Source organism: Sminthopsis crassicaudata, chromosome 2, assembly GCF_048593235.1.
Source record: "Sminthopsis crassicaudata isolate SCR6 chromosome 2, ASM4859323v1, whole genome shotgun sequence".
NCBI classification, from domain to species: domain Eukaryota; kingdom Metazoa; phylum Chordata; class Mammalia; order Dasyuromorphia; family Dasyuridae; genus Sminthopsis; species Sminthopsis crassicaudata.
The window spans coordinates 75,299,946-75,318,711 of NC_133618.1; the positions used below are offsets into that span (position 1 = coordinate 75,299,946).

Consider the following 18,766-nt stretch of genomic DNA (forward strand, 5'->3'; position numbering starts at 1 on the left):
GAGGTACCAGGGAAAGAAGCTTATAGAATAGTAAAGCAAGCAAATTGGAAATGGGTTTTTAAAAGTGGGAGGTAGTAGGTAGTCAGATGGCTTCCTATGATAAGGAAACTCCAGAAGCAATCAGGCATCAAGTAATTGGGGGCATTTTAAGAGTTGCAAGCAGCAATCCATTAAAAGTAGATAATGAATTACAAACAGAGAGTCTTAATACAAATGAGGGTCATAAACCAGCACTCACTCAAGACCAGCCATGCCCATAAAATGGAGCTGGCAGAAGTTAGCTATGGGAAAGAATCAGGAAGTAAACAGGAAGAGAAAGGAGGTGAATATGACGAAAAAGTAAGAGGTAGCCAGGAAGAAGCAGGAAGTGGATATGACGGAACAGGAAGGGGCAGGGATAAGATGAGCAAAGAGAAAGTAAACAGAGACATATGACCTCGAGGAAAAGGAAGGTGATAAGATAGAGAAAGCAAACAGAAGGAAGGTCTCCTCTAGCTCCAAAGCATGGCCTTCTCCCTCATCCCCCACCTTCCCTGAGAAGATATGTCTCCCATCTGCTCTCTCTGCGCCTGCTTGTGAAGGCTTTGGAGATTTCCAGACAAGTTTAGGACAAATGATACAGAAAGGTGGAAGGTATAAAAGAAATGAGGATCAAATGCAATATGATCCAGCAGTATATGCAGCTGTGTCCCAATGTGCTCACTGAGAATTTAGCAAAATTCAAGCTTCTGGAAAACAAGCCCTCAGTGACTAGTAAACAGGGCCCAGATGAACCCTTTCCTGAGTTTGTGGTCCACTTATAGGTGGCTATTGAGGAGTGGGCAGAAAAGCCTCCAGCTTCCTTATACAGAAATTGGCACTGGAGAACCCTAATACTGCCAGAAGGCCATACTTACTTTAGATGGGGAGGCTGGCCTAGAAGAGATGATAAAGAGATGTGAGAATATTGCCTCCAGTGCTCTTCAAATGGTTGCCCTCATAGTTCCTACATCTAAAGGGGTTGTAGCAGACCTGCCCTGGCAATTTCCAGACAAACGGCATATTCCGACCCATGATGGTCACAGGACTCAGTTACAATCTAGGGGCAGGCACGTATTGAAGGCTTGTGGGGCCTCAGTTTATATACCACCTCCACAGAATTTTTAATTGGGGTCACTGGGGGTTTGAGCACCACCTTTTATATCATGCCTACACCATTAACATAGAAATCTAACACCCCGGTTTGGGTACCCCAATGGCCTTTCTCAGTTTATAAAGCCCAAATCTTATGTGAAATTGTGCAACAACAGTTGAAGACTGGACATATAGAACCATCGTCCAGCCCATGAAATAGCCTTGTATTTATTATAAAGAAAAAAATCTGGGAAATTCAGAATGCTAGTGGACCTTAGGACTTTTAATGCTACCACTGAATCTAAGACAGCCCTACAGCCTGGCATGCCATCTCCTAATCTAGTATCCACCAGCTGGCCAGTTACAATAATAGACATATAAGATAGTTTCTTCTCCATCCCTCTGGCCCCAGAGGATAAGAAAAAATTTGCTTTTCCCATTCCCTCTATGAACAATGCAGGGTCTGATCTGCCCTACCAATTGGAAAGTTCTCCCCCAAGGGATATGTTGTAGCCCAACCTTATGCCAGGTATACATAGCACAAGTGCTAGAGCCAATTAGGAAGGTGTAGCTTCACGCCATGATACTGCATTATATAGATGATATACTATTATTAACGAGCAGTGGGAAAGATCTCTTTGTCCTGCTTAAAGAGACCAAGAGCGTTCTTGCTCAACATGGACTGCTGGTAGCCCCAGAAAAGATCCAACATAACTATCCCATCATTTACCTGGGACTCTGCATGGGGACTTCTACAGTTACTAATCAGATACCTAACTTACAATTAAACAAGGTGAATACTCTGAATCGATTTCAGAAATTTCTTTGATGCAGCTGTTATATGACATCTTGAAAGGATTCAAGAGATACCAGGAGTCCATTAACATCAGGCAGCTTATGTGCTGTCCATGTGCTTAGAGGCATTGAGGATGTTGTCCTACAACCTCAGAATTCTTCAATTGCTGATCTTATTGCTGACTTGCAGCTAATTTTACAGACTAGGAAACATCCCATTTATATCCTGCATGCATATTCTCACCAATGCTGTGCAGGAGACATTTGCAGGCAATGAGGTGTTGGACTGTGCTTTACAATGCTCCCTTCTCACAGTCATCACACCCTCTGAATGTGCCCACTAATTTCTCCATTTACCAGCTAATTGGCTACGTTGCCTTTATGGCCTCACCTGGGAACAAGCCTAATAGATAGGGAAGCAGTGTGTTCAGTTTCTCTCTCCTCCCTAATCCCCAGGGTTTATTCCCCAATGATTTGTGGCAAATGGATGTGACATATGGGCCGTGTGGCCATCCACGAATGTATTGACACCTTTTCCAGATTCCTTTGGGCCACAATGACTTCCTGTGAGAACATTCCTTCTCCGAGTACATATTTGAAATGAATGCATTTATGTACCCTGACCAGTTTCCTGACCCAGTCATTTTGTCTACTTATCTATCTCCTTCTTTAATGATTGTGGGGAGGGAGAATTTAAAGCTAAAGCAAGATACCATTTAGATAGAAAATATACCACCTGAAGACAGGATCTTATTGCCCCAACTCATGATCATAGCACATACAAGTTAATGGGGGAGGTACATACATTCAATTTACCATATCCCTTTCATGTAGGATCCCCCCTGTACTTTCTCCTCAATGTGAGGGAATTGATTATTATGGGTATTTATGTTTATAGGGTCAAAAGCTATCTAAAAAGGGGAAAGGGGTGAGTCAGTATCTATCCATAACAACTGATTTAACTGGCTCAAGAAAAATAAATTTTCTTACAACTTGCCAAACTCATGGGACTAATTGTGGATACCTAAATTACACCTTTAATGAATTACACCCTTACTCTATCTCTTCAAGTTAAGTTTCTTGGGCAACCTTCCTAGATCCTTGGTGGTGAATGCTTACATTCTCTCTGTAGAGTAAAACATTTTTGGAAGCAAAAGCAAGAGTAACAGAAAAAGTCTATTTTAAAAAGTTCCATTCTCAAATTTTATTCTCAAGTCAATATAAAATTGATTTCAAGAGGATATGAAACATTTTCCAGCAAAATTTTTTATTCAAAAACCATACTTCTTATCATTTGCCTATAAGTTTCTTTTTCCTTAAGCCTCTCTATGCCCCCACCATTATACTTTCCACTTAAACTATTAGTAGCTTCAGCAACTGTTTGTCTTATTACTGTCTTTTAAAATGAGAAACTCTTGTCTCTTTTTGTGCAATGTGCTAAATCACATGCAACTTTTCTACTGGCATCGCAAATTCTCCAAGGAAGTTTCAAAACAAGGAGGGAAGGATGGACCTGGTAATAAATGTGCCTTCCCTGAAGGTCTTTTCCTGCATTCATTTTACATTGGTTATGCTAAATGCTGTGAACTGAGCTGGATTCAAGCTAGTAGCATAATTCCAATATTGGAATGAAATATGATATTCATAGGTCATTCAACAGTTAACAAAAGGATGTTTAATTAGCCATAGCATGTAAAGGATACTTAATAAGAATGTAGCAGTTTGGGCATTCCTTATCTCCTTATGGAAATGAGCCAGGTTAGTAGACAAGGACATGATAAATCCAGTGGCCTTGGGAATCTAAAGAGCCACAGTCAACATGAATGGGCTATTATATGCTGTGAGTGGGACAGGAAGCCACTTCTATATGATTTGAGGCCAGCAAGAAGCTCTTTTGATTAACTGTACTCTTTAGGCCTTAATTCTCTGGGCCAGTCAAGTCTTAGGGATATCTTCCTCACCTTTTAGATAAAGAATTAACTTAATCTACTTGAAAATAAAAATTTTAGTAGATGTTGATCTTATCACACTGTCCTACTTGCTTTTCCTCAGATATTAAACTATTTCCTAAATACTCTCTCCCAAACATTTCTTCTTATTATCTCCAATTTCACCATGACTCAATCAACTGAATAAGGTAAAAGCTTCTCAAGGCAATTATATTCACAAGGTTCTCTCTTCATGAAGTTTTTTTCCAGTATGACAGCTTCAATGTTGAATAAGAATTCTGCTTTCCTAGAAGCCTTTCCTCCATGCATTATGCTACATTCATGAGGCTACTCTCCAGAGTGAGATTTCTGATGTTCTTTAGATGTTATTGGAGAAGGTCTTCCCCCAGTTAATTTCAATGATAAAATATTACTTTTTTTATACAAGTTCTAAAACCAAGCTTCAGCAGAAATTCTTTCCATATTCATAGCATTTCTTAAGCTTCTCTTCACTATGATTTTTATTAAGATATGAAATGTCAATACCACAATCAATAAATTCAAAAGGCTTCTCCTTAGCATGAATTCCCTAATATTCCATGAGATATGTGTGCTATCCAGAAAGTATGTGCTATCTTTCTACATCCATGTTTTCTCTCCTGTAAGAATTCTGGTGGAGACAGCCATAAGGTCTTTCCACAATTCATTATGTTTGTAGAGTTTTCTTCCGGTATGATTTTTTTGATATTCAGCAAGCCATGAGCTTCAATAGGATGATTTTTTTCAACAAATATACTTTAAGGTGCTGCTTTTCTATAAATTTTTTGCTGCACAGTCCACTGTGAGAGTTAGCGAAGTTCTTCCCATAATCATGACATTGATAAGGCTATTCTTTAGTATAACATCTTAGTCTAAATTATACTTTGATAACAGGCCTTCCCTGGAGAATTGCCTTCAGAAGCCCTCTTTCAAGTATAAATTCTATAATGTTGAATGAATTCTGGCTATTACATATTAAAACTGTTATGAGTAATCTGATACAAAGTATGAAATCCTGAGGAAGATTTTCCCACATTCACTACATTTACAAGTTTTCTCTCCCAACTAAAGTCTCTGATATAGAATAAAAATCCTAATATTAGTTCTCTGATGTCAGTTAACTCTCACCTCCAGTTGTAAGCCTTCTACAATCATTACATTGTGAGATTCATTTTTAATATGAATTTATCTGATGCTAATTATGAAATTCTGAAAATCTGAAAGATCTTCCCACATTCACTTAAAAGGTTCCTCCTTAGTGTGACATCTCTGTCAAGTAAGGTATATTTTGATATGAAATGACTTCCCATAATAATTATCTTTATAAGTCTTCTATCCAATATGTTCTCTGTTGTCTAGTTATACATTACCTTCTGTGGAAAGCCTGCTGAATGAATTCTTTGATGTTTCTTCTCTCTAGAATGAAATCTCTGATGTTAGGTTGACCATGAACTCTAAGTGTAGGTTTTCCCACAGTCTATGTTTATTGCTATTTTCCAGTATGAATACTCTGAAATAGAATTAATTATAAATTGTTATGGAAAAATTTCACAAATTCATTACACTCATAAGGCTCCAGTATGAAGTCTTTGATGTATGATAAGATGTTCTTTGTTGCGGAAGGCTTTCCCACAATAGTTACATTTATAAGGTTTCTCTCCTGTATGAATTCTCTGATGTCGATTTAAATGTGAACTTTGGCGGAAGGTTTTTGCACAGTGTTTACATTCATAAGGCTTCTCTCCAGTATGAATTCTCTGGTGTAAAGTTAACTCTGAGTTCCGATTATAAGCCTTCCCACAATCCTTACATTTATAAGGCTTTTCTCCAGTATGAATTCTTTGATGCAGAGTTAATTCTGAACTGCGATGGAAGGCTTTCTCACAATCTTTACATTTATACGGCTTCTCTCCTGTATGAATTCTTTGATGAAGAGTTAACTGTGAACTCTGGTGGAAAGCCTTTCCACAATAGTTACACTTATAAGGTTTTTCTCCAGTATGAATTCTTTGATGTCGAGTTAATTGTGAACTCCGATGGAAGGCCTTCCCACAATAATTACATTCATAAGGTTTCTCTCCAGTATGAATTCTCTGATGGGGGATTAACTCTGAACGCTGGTGAAAGCCTTTCCCACAGTCCTTACACTTGTAAGGTTTTTCTCCCGTATGAATTCTCTGATGCCTAGTTAAATGTGAACTCTGGCGAAAGGCCTTCCCACAATAATTACACTCATAAGGCTTTTCTCCAGTATGAATTCTCTGATGTCGAGTTAACTGTGAACTCTGATTGAAGGCCTTTCCACAATAGTTACATTCATAAGGATTTTCTCCAGTATGAATTCTATGATGTACCATAAAGTCTGAATTTTGGTTGTAGACCTTCCCATAATTGTTACATGTGTAAGGCTTCTCTGTAGCATGAATTCTTTGATGAAGATTTAGCTCTGTACTATGGCGGAATCCCTTTCCACACTCATTACACTTGTAAGGCTTCTCTCCAGTATGAATTCTCTGATGGACAGTTAATTGTGATCTCCTGCAGAAGGCCTTTCCACAATAGTTACAGGCATAAGGTTTCTCTCCAGTATGAATTCTCTGATGTGCACTTAACTGTGATCTCCAATGAAAGGCCTTCCCACAATAATTACATTCATAACGCTTCTCTCTATTATGAATTTTCTGATGGTTGTTAAAGTACTGGCTATAGGAGAATGCTACTGGATACACATGATTGCCATAAAACTTCTCTCCAGTATGAACTCTTTTATGTTGGGTAGATTGTGAGTCCCAACAAAATGTCTTTCCACATTCTTTAGGTTTTTCTGTAGTATGTAGGATCTGCTGTTGAGTAAAAAATGAGCTGGAAGGTAAGGCTTTCCTATAATCATTATCTTCATAAGGCTTTTTTCTACTATGAATTGTCTGACATTCAACAAGGTGTGTACTCCAGATGGCTTCTATGTATTCATGACTTTTATGAAGTTTTTTTCCAGTAGGAATTCTGTGATGAGAAATAATTATTGAATTATGGTTGTAGGGTTACTTATATGAATTAAATTCATAAAGTTTCAACCCAATAGTTTTCTATGCTATTTAAAAGATATGAATTATAAATAAATATATTTATTTATAAATTTTTATTTCCTTAAGCCTGAATATAGGGTGTTCTATTAATACATATTTTATTTATGAAGATATTGTAAAAAATTAACACCAACAAAAGTAAATGGAAAGGACTTAGCCAGAAAAGTCTACAATATGTCGGAAGTTTTCCTTTGAGTATTTTTTTTTAAAACTTACCCAGAATGTATCTCCTGCTTCAGTCCCTCCAATCCTACATAATATTCCCAGGATTCTCCCAATTTAGGAATATAAGAATCATTCCTTCTCAAATTTTCATAAGTTGGTTCCTTGGTTTCAGGACTAGTTTTCCAATCTGAAAGAAATGAAAATGCAAATATTTCCTATTAAATCTGAAAGTAGAATAAATCCTGTCTTCCATTCTTTACCATGAAAAAAATTGTAATTTTTGTCTAGCTTTATAAACGAGCTAAGTGGCACAGTAGATAGAGCACTGACCTTAGAATCAAGAAGACACACCTTCCTGAGTTCGAATCTAGCCTCAGATACTGAATGATTTTGATTGACTTGACTGCCTCAGTTCCTCACCTCTAAAATAAGCTAAAGAAGGAAATGGCAAATCCTTATAGTATTTTTGCAAGAAAATACCCAAAGAGGTATAGCAAAGGATCAGACACGACTGAAAAATTACAAGTATGACCAAAAAAAAACACAAGAGCACTAAATGTATGAATTAATTTAGATATTTTCTTTTTTTATTATATTGTCATAAGCAGCTATGAGTCCTGCATATGCTTAAATTTCTTAAAGTATTCATCATTTCTTTAAAGAATATGGATCCTAGGAGAAACTAGGTGGCACAGTGGACAGAGCACCAGCCCTGAAGTCAGGAAGACCAGAGTTCAAATCTGGCCTTAGACACTTAACAGTTCCTAGCTGTGTGACCCTGGGCAAGTTCTTTAACCCCAATTGCCTCAGGGGAAAAAAAAAAGTATAGTCCTGAATCTGCCTTGGTAGATAATTCTCATATATTTTATACATTCCATAGTTATTATGAATGAGATGTTTTTCTATCAATGACAGGTGGGTTTTATTATTGCTGAAGAGAATCGATTTTGTAGGTCTATTTTGTAGACCTAGTCTTTTCCTAAAATTGTTAATTGTCTCAGCAAATTTTTATTTATTTTGGAATTTTCTATGTAAAGCATCACTTCATTAGTGCACAGAAGTAATTCTTGTTTGGTTGTTTTTATGCTTTTAATTCCTTGCTCTTGTTTTACTTCTATGACTAGAATTTACAGAACTAAATCAAATAAAGAGTAGGAAACGGGGCACCCTACTTTTACACACAGATATACTAAAAAACTTTCTTGATTATCTCCATTGCATAGAATGCCAGTTGTGATTTCAGACATATATTTCTTGCATTTTTTTTTTTTTTTTGGCACTTCAGTAGTTTTACCAAATGTCACTTTCTTGGGACCTGAATATTGTTAGGTTTCTTCAGCCAAATCAGTTTGCACTATTGAATTAGAAGGCTGTACCTTGCAAATGCTTTACAAAATAAAGCATAACACATATGAAATATACTATAGTTCTCTGGTTAATCTTTGAAGGAAGTTTTTCTATACATGCATTTAAAAAAATAAATTCAATTCCTCTATAGTATAGGTTTATTGTTGTTATTATTTTTGTTGTTGCATAAAAAGGTATAATATTTTATCAAGAGCTTTATCTATCTATACTGCTATAACTGTGCTTTTGATGTTTTTCTTTTCAATATGATTAATTATACTATTTTCCTAATGGTGAACCATCCTTGCAGACTTGGCACAAATTTCAACTTTATCATAGTGAATAATTTTTTGGATATTATTGTGGCTTTTGGAACACGATTTAATTATTTTAGTACATAATTGTCTTCTTTGAATTTATCTTTTTCTAGTTTAAATATTTGGACTACAAGGTTTTTGGGAAAAGGAGTTTAGCAAGGTGTATTCTTTCTTACCTTTTAAAAAAATATTAAATTTGCTTAATACATAGGATAACATATAAACTGAAAAAAAGTAAAGTAACCTCAAACAGAAAACAACATACAGTAAATGTAAATGGAAAGCATAACCACAGAATTATTTTAAATAGATGAACAAATAAAAGTGTAACAACCAAGCATGGTGCCAAAGAAAAATACAAGTACTTCTTCCATTCTTTGCACAGATCTGAGACTATGGGTTTGAAATATAACATTCTATTTCAGACTTTTGATGTGTTTAGTTTTGCTAATTTTTAAAAATTCTTTAAGAATTAAGAATATTCCCCTCAGCTATCTGAGGGAAATAGAAGTATATAATGGGAAACGGAGCTATTGTAAAAATAAAATATCAGCATAATTTTTCAAATCATTAAACATTTATAAAATGTTCAAAATACACATATAGCAAAAATTAAGCATAAAAGAATCACTCTTTAAAATGATAAGATAAAGTATTTATTTGCAACTAAAAGAGGCATTATTTGTAACGGACAAACACTAGATCTTAATAAATTCAGAGATAAAATTCAGATGTCCTCCTTTCTTCAATATCACATCAAGAAAAAGAAATTACTCAAGATGGTTAACTTTATACTGTTAAAAGGGAAGAAGTTAGGCTCTGGGGTTAGACCAGATTCAAAGCTTGCCTCTGTTAATTACCAACTAGTGTGAATTTGGGCAAGTTACTGTAACTTCTCTGTAACTTAATTTTCTACCCTATAAAAGGAAGGAAGGAGTTGGACTAGATACCCTTTGTGGTCCCTTCTAGCTTTAGATCAATGATCCTAGAGCATCAATAAAATAGCAAAATGCAAAATAAAGCTATGTAGATACATACAACATTCCCTATATACTACTAATAGAAGCAGGAGAAAAAAGATAAAAGTGACATGTTGTTGAAAGTTTCTATATATGATCTATTTGAGGGAATCCAATACAAAGAGGACTTATACAAATAGATATAAGACATTATTAAGAAAAATAAATTAATATTTAAATAAATAAATATAAAAATAAATGGTTGAATCCCCCCAATGTAATCAGAATGAAACATTTTGAGATGAAGAGTCCAGATTAATTTCATGAATTTCATGAAGGAGGGGAAATGCAGATATAGACAAATTGCTTTGGGAATGTAGTTCACCAATTAATTTATCTTTGAAGGTTTAAGACATTTTGTTAAGGTGAGAAATTAAGTAGCTTATCTAAGGTTAAAAATTATTTTTTCTACACATTCTTTGGATTCCATTTCTTCTCTTTTTATCAAAGAGATTGTTCCCACAATCATTTAATCTCTCTTCTTCCTTCCCTTGGTAATATTTAATTATCTTCTTGTTACTGGTTTCTTCCATAGGAATTTGCTAAGTATATGGAAGAATGTAAAGATATGTGAACTAATACTAAGTAAAGAAAATCAGAACAGGAAAAAATGCACAGTAAATCAAATCTAAATGTAAAACACAATAACAAAGTAAAAAAAAAAAAAACAAAAAAACGGAGGCCATGAAATTATGATGACCATGCTTGGCTTAAAAGTAAAAATACAGAAAACGATTACTCTGTTATCCTTTCATGATGGTAAAACATGTTTTTTCTCTAAATTATGTGAAAAGGGAGAATAAATATTGCAAAAGGCAGTTGAGAGAAAAATAAAATATCATTAAATATTTTTAAAACATTATTAATATTTAAATTATTTTTAAATACAGGAAGCAAGAGGCAAAGCATAAAAGAAAAATGTTAACATGATAAAATATATATTTAAAAACAGAATGGATTATTAATTATAATGGACAAGAAATTTTCTGAATATTTAAGGATACAGAAATGACTATTTCCTTTCTCTTTATCATTCAATATAAGATCATAAGAATTAAAGAAATAGAAGCGAAAAATATTAATCAAGATAATTAATTTCATGCTGTAGTTACAGTGGAAAAAAATAATTTCTGGAGTTAAAAAGACAACTCAAAACCTGTCTCAGTCACCGCAAGCTTGGGCATGTGACATAATCTCTCTTAATCTCAGTCTCCTTATCTCTAAAATGAGAGAATTATATTAGATAGTATCTAAGGATACCTCCAGTTTTAAATCTATGAACCTATGATCTTATACCCTCAGTAAAGTGGCAGATATAGAATGCATATAGTTGGCAAAGCATTCTTTTTTTATGGAAAAAAAAGTAAAACTATTAAAAAAAAACTTTAATACTTATAATCATGATAAATATTGCTGGTTTTACTATACTGCCATTAATTGGGGACAAATTTCCCTAGCCAAAAAACAATAAAAATTAAAACGCATACTTCAACATTATCATATGTAATGTGTAACATTATATAGCATATGATTAAAGATGGTGGTTGCTAATAGTTGGAATGAATCATAAAAGATATCATAAAAGAAGTGGTATTTGAATTATAATTTGCAGCAAGCTAAAGGTTCTACTAAAGGAAAGGAAGAATGCAAACAGATAAGAGGGGAAAATGGGGTACTCTGGCATAGTGGAAAAAGAAATAGATTTGGAGTGAAAAGACCTAAGGTTAAGATTTCACCTAGTGTATATATATATGATCTTGAGCAACTGATTTTATGTTTCTAATTCTCAATTTCCTTATCTATAAAATGAACAGATTGGGTTGGCTGGTCTGTGATATTTCTTCTAGTTCTAAAAATGCAATTTGATGTAATGAGACAAGTCCAAAAAAGTAGGTGAAATCAGACTGTAGGAAACTTTAACTACCAGTTTCTATTTTATCCCAGAGACAATATAAGAAAAACATCTTAAGAACTTAAGTAATACAGAAATGAAGCAAATTGACTCAAAAGATAATGAATCTTCCCTTACTGCAAGTCTTCCAGATAAGGCCAGATGACCATGTCAGATATACTGTAGTGGTTATAGGTTAGACTGGACAGCCCATGAGTTCCATTCTCACTGGGAGATTCTGTAATAAGGGATCAATGAAGATTTTTAGTGAGGTCAAGGGAGAGGAGGATGACATGGAAAGTTCTATGCTTCAGGAAATCAAGTCAAGTAAAGGGCATTTATTAAGCATCTATAATCTACCATTGTGCTAAGTGACAGATAAAAAGAAAGGTATTCAAACAGTTCATATTTTAATACACACATAAACACCTGTGTATAAATAAAGTATATACAGAATAAATTGGAGATAATTTCAGGGGAAAAGTACTAAGATTAAAGAATGACTAAAGCTTTTTGCAGAAGATGGGACTTTAGTTTGGACTTGAAGGGAGAGCCAAATGGAAAGGAGGTAGTTCTAGGCTTGGAGAAGAGCCAGTGAAAATGCCCAGAGTTAAGATATGGAGCATCATTTATGAGAAACAGCAAGATGGCTGGTTAGCAGAACATATGTGGAAAATGATGAAGTCTAAGATTAGAAAGGCAGAAAGGCTAGATTATGAAGGACTTTAAAATCCAAAGCAAAAGATTTTACATTTGATCTTGGGGATATTAAGTCACTTTAATGAATGGAAGTGGGGGGAGGAGTTGGCAATGCGGGAGGGAGGGTAGAAAAGGATGATAAGGTTACGCCTGGACTTTAGGAAGACCAATTTGACAACCAAAAAGAAGACAGAATAGAGTGGGGATAGACTCAAGGAAGGAGGCACAGAACAGATCAGCAGACTACCATAATAATCTAAAGAAGAAGTGGTAAAGGTCTACACAAGGGTGGAAACATTGCCAGAAAAAAAGGGGACATTTACAAAGGATGCCAGGAATATCAATTCTATATTAGCATGAAGAACAGATTGTCTTGCAGGGAGACAAATTAAGAGATAAGAAATGATAAAAATGTAAAGGTAGCAGCTGTGTGAATAGAGAAAAAAGAGGGATAAGAAATATTCTATAGAAATAAGAACAAAAACACTTGATAACTGACTGGATAAAAGAGTTGAAGGAGCAAGAAAAATAAAAGAAAACTCTGAGGTGGCAAAGTTAGATGACTAGAAAGATCAGACAGCATGAATAGATTTGGAAATTTTAGAGGGTGATGAATTTTGGGGAAAATATAAGTAGTTCCATTTAGGACATGTTGAGTTTGAAGTGCCTCAAATCTAAGATTACAAAATACTGAGGAAGAGAATCTCTACTCAATAAAAACTCAAGGAAAAATTGAATAGGAAAAGAGTTAAAAATATATAATGAGCTTCATGTGCAGCAATAATTATATTTTTTCAAACATTTAAATAGTACAAAAATAATCTCTTTCTCCCCCTCTACCTCTCATTCCTTTCTCTTTCTCTTTTCATATATCAAAAAAATATGACCACAGAGGACCCACACTTCCAAACTCTTGAGGAATGGCTAGATTATGAATAATTAAAAATAGATTATTATTATACCATTATAACTGCCATTCCTAAATAATACAAAAAAATGAAAAGACTAGCCCCAAGTAAAGTAAATCAAAAAAACTAATCTGAAAATAAATATTCTAAAGAAAGTTATATTTTTAAAAATGCAACATAATTCTAAAGAATTCTAAAGAAAGTTATATTAAAAAAAAACAATAGAAGGAAAAATGAAAAGGTTATATATCAGAAAATTGGATGTTTTTATTAGAGTTTTATCTTTTCCATTTCTTCTTAATGGAACAGCCTTCCCACCCTGGAGGCCCTTTTTCCTAAATCATTAGTCTCTAAGTGAGTGAGGAAGTAAGGAAAGAAAACAGATTTTTATCCCAAAAAATTATATTAAGTTTACCAAAAATTTTTTTTAAAAAAGAATGACTAAGGGAACTAAAGTACAAAAAAAAAAAAAATTGGTTTTTGGGGATTGTGACCTGCAGGAAAAATGGAAGAACAAAGATCTCTGACCAAAGAAAAATCTTTACCAACAAGATGAAAGAAAAATAATTTATTGATAGCTCTTCTATCAGAGTTCAGCTCTGCTCCTGAGATATAAAGACCTTTAAGAAGACCTCAAAAACCAGGTAAGTTGTGCCTTACAAAGATTCCCATTTGCCTCATTTTCAATAACTCACCTGGACTGATAGTTGTTAGTACTTCCCTGTCCTGCATCCAGGGTCCTTTATCTTCTTCCAAGTGGGAGATCACATCTGGTTTCCAAACTGTAAGTCCTGCTTATTGGAAATGGAAAAGTATTGAGAATAAAAGCCTATCCCTATCCCTATCAATATCCTATCCTTATTCATGATTTGGGGTAAAAGAGACACTTTGAGGATACCCAAATGGAGTCCAGAGAAGCTCTGAACTGTCACCTGCATGATTTTCTTAGATAGGTGGGGATGAAACACAAGGAATTTACTATCACAAATAAAAGTACCTTTGATTCATTCCCACTAAGAGGATGAAACTTTCTTATCCTTAGACATCTATACTGAACCTCTGAGGGACCTAAAGGATAAAGAATGGGAAGGCTATAGTTTCAAATGTAAGGAAAAAAATTATCCAACATCTATCTATGCAGAGTAAGTACCTTTTACCTAAGATTAAAAAAACAAAAGTAAAACTTTATGCCTCAAGAGGATTAGCAAACTGGTTTCTGCAGGTCAAACAATAACTCTTAAATGTTTATCATGTAGAAAATGTTAATTTACTAAGTAAAAAAAACAAAAACAAAACTCCACTGTGGAAAGAATCAGACCCACAAGAGATAGCTTTCCTTACCTAGGAAGACAAGGTTCCTATAATTCTCCAACGTCACTTCCCTGTATAACTCCTTCTGCCAAGGATCCAGGTCTCTCCACTCTTCCTGGGTAAAGTCCACAGCCACATCCTTGAACGTCACCGATTCTTGTTGGACCTTCAAGGAGTGATAAATTTAATAGGACTGTCAAAAAGTGGGTCTTGATGATTAGTGTTCCAAGACAAACATATACTAAGTACCAACTAGTTACATTTTACTGTGTGCAAACAATTACAGCAACTCACACAAAAATTGAATGTATTTGGTTTGTAAAGTACTTTTTCTACAAAAACCCTCTGAGATAATACCAGAATTTACTGTAATTTTACAGGTTAGACAACTAAAAATTTTAAATCGGTTATCTATAATCACACTTAACCATAATCTCCTTAAGTGAAAATGTGTGAATCAGACATCTCGAATGCTCAATTCTTAATTTGCTATCAACAATCTCACATAACATTAGTTATTATGATCCCAAGTATTAATGGTTCCAATTAGAAGTAATAACACAATCTTCCTTCATTAATAATGAAATGTAATATCCCTTAGATAACATTCTCCAATGCCATTTCCTTCTTTTTGCACCATTTCAAACTAAATCAAACAAGCTTACTAATAGCTATTCTCTACATGGCAATTTAACACAAGTAGTCTATGTTTGTAGAATATTTTATTTTGAAAATTACCTTATATAAATTATCTTTTTTAAATCTTGCTAACACCCCATGAGGTAGATACTATGTGTATTACTTTTCCCCACTTTATAGATGAAAAAACTGAGGACCAAAGAAATTAACTGACTTGGAAAAGGTCAGAGTATTAAGAAGCAGGAGTGGAACCCATGTCTCCTTGGATCCACTTACATCTCCAGCAACTTCACTAAACTAGTCTCCAAACAATTTAATTTTAAGAAATCTTGTAGCTTAACAATAAAATTCCATGGATCCATATTCTCACAAAGTTAACTTTTTAACAATAAACTTGAGTCAAACATTATGATTTATATTGTTACAATTGCCTTGAAGTTATTTTATTCTAAAATTAACCTCTGGGGCCCCACTTAAGTACAGAAAAGAAAACCAAATAATTCCATCTTAACTTTTTTCCCTTTATAAAAAGTCAGTAAGGCTAATACTACCTCATATAAAAAAAAAAGATAAGATTAATATGAAAGAAAAAATTGAAAAATCATTACATTCCAGACTATCTTCTTTAAATAGCACTTTAAAGCATAAACTGGAACATTTGAATTCTGTTCAATAACTGATCTTGTCCAAGTTATCACTCTGTTTCCGTTTCTCAAATAGAAAAGTAATGCTTGCACTACCTACACTCTGAGAAAAGTATTTTTTAATCTCAAAAGATTGACATCAATATTAGCTATTTTTATTTTAATTTTTTTAATCTTTCCTAACACGCTGTTCAGAAATTTGTAATCAGATTTGAATAAATGAACTCTGGATTGAGAAGAAAGAATCTAGTAACTGCAAAGTAGGAAGGCACGTTTTCTGTGGAGCAGGAATGAATGTTATCCAATGGCAGCATGATATAGAGCAGGAAAAAAGTCCTGGGAGTCAGAAGACCTGTTTATTTTTTGAATGTTGGCTCTACTTCCTTCAGGTGTGACCTCCAACATCAAGCATGAAATTGTGGCTTAAATGCTGAAAGGAAGTCTGAACATCTGGGCCCAAACCTCACTTCTTACTAACCTTTTCTCTGGCAAAATGAGGGCAGCATTTGTAATACCCAGATGTGGAATTGCTGTAACTTCTGAAAGGCTGTCTGAAAGGCTTTTGTAAATCTTAACATTTTGCACAAATAATCATTATTACTTCTCGCTTGTGGAGCTTTTCCTTCACCGCTAAAATGAGGGAATGGATTGCGTGATTACTGAGGACTCTCTAACCCTACACTCTACCATGGGATTGGATAGATGAGAGAGAGAAGGCCCTTGGACACCATCTAGTCCCAGCCCCCAGTCACTAAGAGGAAACTCAAGCCCAGGGAGATCTTATCCGTGGCTCAGACAGGACGGAGCCAGTTCTTAAGCTCCCGGCCATTCCTTCCAGAACAAACAGGACTCACTCTGTAGCCCGAAGCGGTCACGAATACCGGAGCCATGCCGCTCCCGGGAGAACACAGAGGACTCACAAAGCAGAACTGGGAAAGAAAGCGACCAAAGACAAGAGTTAGGCTTCCCTACCCCGGCCGGACCAGGGCCACAACTATCCCTCCCGCGCTCCCCCACTCCCCGGCCCAGTTTCCAGGAGCAGGCGCAGGAGCAGCACTGGCGCTTCCAGCGCATTCCGGGCACGGGCCGCGGGGAGCCTGACCCGGACTTGGCAGGAGAGTGCTCAGCAGCAGCAGAGCCCGGCCTGCGCCCCGCTCTACTTCCCCGCAGTTGGGGAGCGGTCAGAGGCTCGGGGGCCGGCGGGGGCCGGCTAGCCCAGGAAAGGGCCCGGCCAGGCACCTGCCAAGAGAACCGCCCGAGGCTCGGTCTGGCAGCCGGCTCCGCTCAGCACCGACCCCCAATCCCCGGGGGCAGCGGAGCTCGCCGCGGCGGCAGGAGCAGGGAAGAGCCGCGGGAGACGTCGGGACGAAGGGAGGGCCGAAAGCCGGAGGAGCCCCAGCTCCCAGATCAGGGAAGACGGAGGAGACACAAAGCAAGTCCATGAGACCAGGCTGTCCAAATGACAGCAGAGAAACCGGAAGATACGTCAGTTATTATTCCCGCCCCTTCCGGTTATTTCTCCCTCAAGTTTACACAACTCCGAGATGCTGTGTTTTGGTGCCTGTAAACATTCCGTGGCAACTGCGGTGAAAGGTCCCGCCCTATTCCGACAAAGGCGGAATGTTGAGGCCGGGATTTTTGAAGTGGAGTCAGAGGTGTGAGGAGATTTGTGCGCATGCCCAGGACATTCTGGGATAAGGCGGAGGCTTTTCCTTTTCCGTCGCCTCCTTTCGGGAAGAATCCGAGCAGGACGCCGGGCACGCCAGGACCAAAGCAAAAGCTCCTTCTCCATTCCAGGAGCTTCCAAAGGGCGGCAGGACTGCGAATTTTATCCCAATCCCGTTACCCACTTCCGCTGAAACTCCTCCTCTCGCGCGGGGATTCTCCCAACCCCGCCCACCCCTTCCTCCGCGCCTGCTTGATAGGTTCTCCTGGGAAATCTGTGGCTTTGTCCTGTAATATGTGAGGGTCTTGGAGACAGAGACATATATTTCCATCACCTAGAAAAGTTTCTACTATGTACAGCAACGATTGATGCTGCATTCACTTACATGTGAGTCCGTCCCCAGCTTCTTTCTATCTAGAAAGTGCCCGGGCTGTCTCTTAACTCTGGAAGGGTTGAGGGGTTTGTATAGAATTTGGCTATCCCGTGACACCAACCTCTAATCACCGGACCAATGGGCTCCATCCACCAAAGGCTTTTTTTACTTTCTATGGGCGGAGAGGGGAGGAGAATATGTGCTGGAAAAGTAAATTAAAATACCGATATAAAGTTTTGTAAGAGGATACTAGTAGTAAATGGGAGTAAATGGGACTTATTGGAGAGGGCACCCAAATTGAAACTACAAGGGAGCCAGAAGACAAACATATATATATATATATATATATATATATATATATATATATATATATATATATATATATATATATATATATATATATATATATATATATATATATATATATATATATATATATATATATATATATATATATATATATATATATATATATATATATATACACACACATACAGAAAATGATAAAGCTCCATTGTATCATATTAGTCAAAAATATAGAGCTATGCATAAATCATTTCTTTATTATAGCTTTTTATATACAAGACATATGCATAGGTAATTTTTCATGAATACAATATATGTATACATATTTATATAGTTATCTGGTACAAGAAAGATCGGATTTAGAAAGGTAAAAATAACCTGAGGGGGGAAAAATGCAAGCAAACAATAACAGAGGGAATGGAAACGATATGTAGTGGTTCATAGTCATCTCCCAGAGTTTTTTCTCTGGGTGTAGCTGGTTCAGTTCATTACTGCTCTATTGGAAATGATCTGGTTCATC

General features: G+C 36.0%; 1 protein-coding gene across 4 annotated transcripts in view; it reads right to left on the reverse strand.

Annotated features, from left to right (window-relative positions):
* Positions 1-3,087: 3,087 nt before the first annotated feature.
* The window catches only part of LOC141554564 (uncharacterized), a 59,287-nt gene continuing 43,608 nt past the window's right edge, over positions 3,088-18,766 (reverse strand). For 2 of the 4 annotated variants that reach the window (XM_074286570.1, XM_074286572.1), the window contains 4 exons: positions 14,649-14,784; positions 14,003-14,101; positions 7,178-7,313; positions 3,088-6,878 (listed from right to left, as the gene is read on the reverse strand). In XM_074286570.1, the coding sequence (XP_074142671.1) occupies positions 5,441-6,878; positions 7,178-7,313; positions 14,003-14,101; positions 14,649-14,784 (1,809 nt within the window). In that variant the 3' untranslated portion in view covers positions 3,088-5,440. Of the gene's footprint in view, positions 6,879-7,177; positions 7,314-14,002; positions 14,102-14,648; positions 14,785-16,755; positions 16,902-17,140; positions 17,252-18,766 lie in introns of those variants that run through there. The other 2 variants (XM_074286571.1, XM_074286574.1) reach the window with 2 other exon arrangements.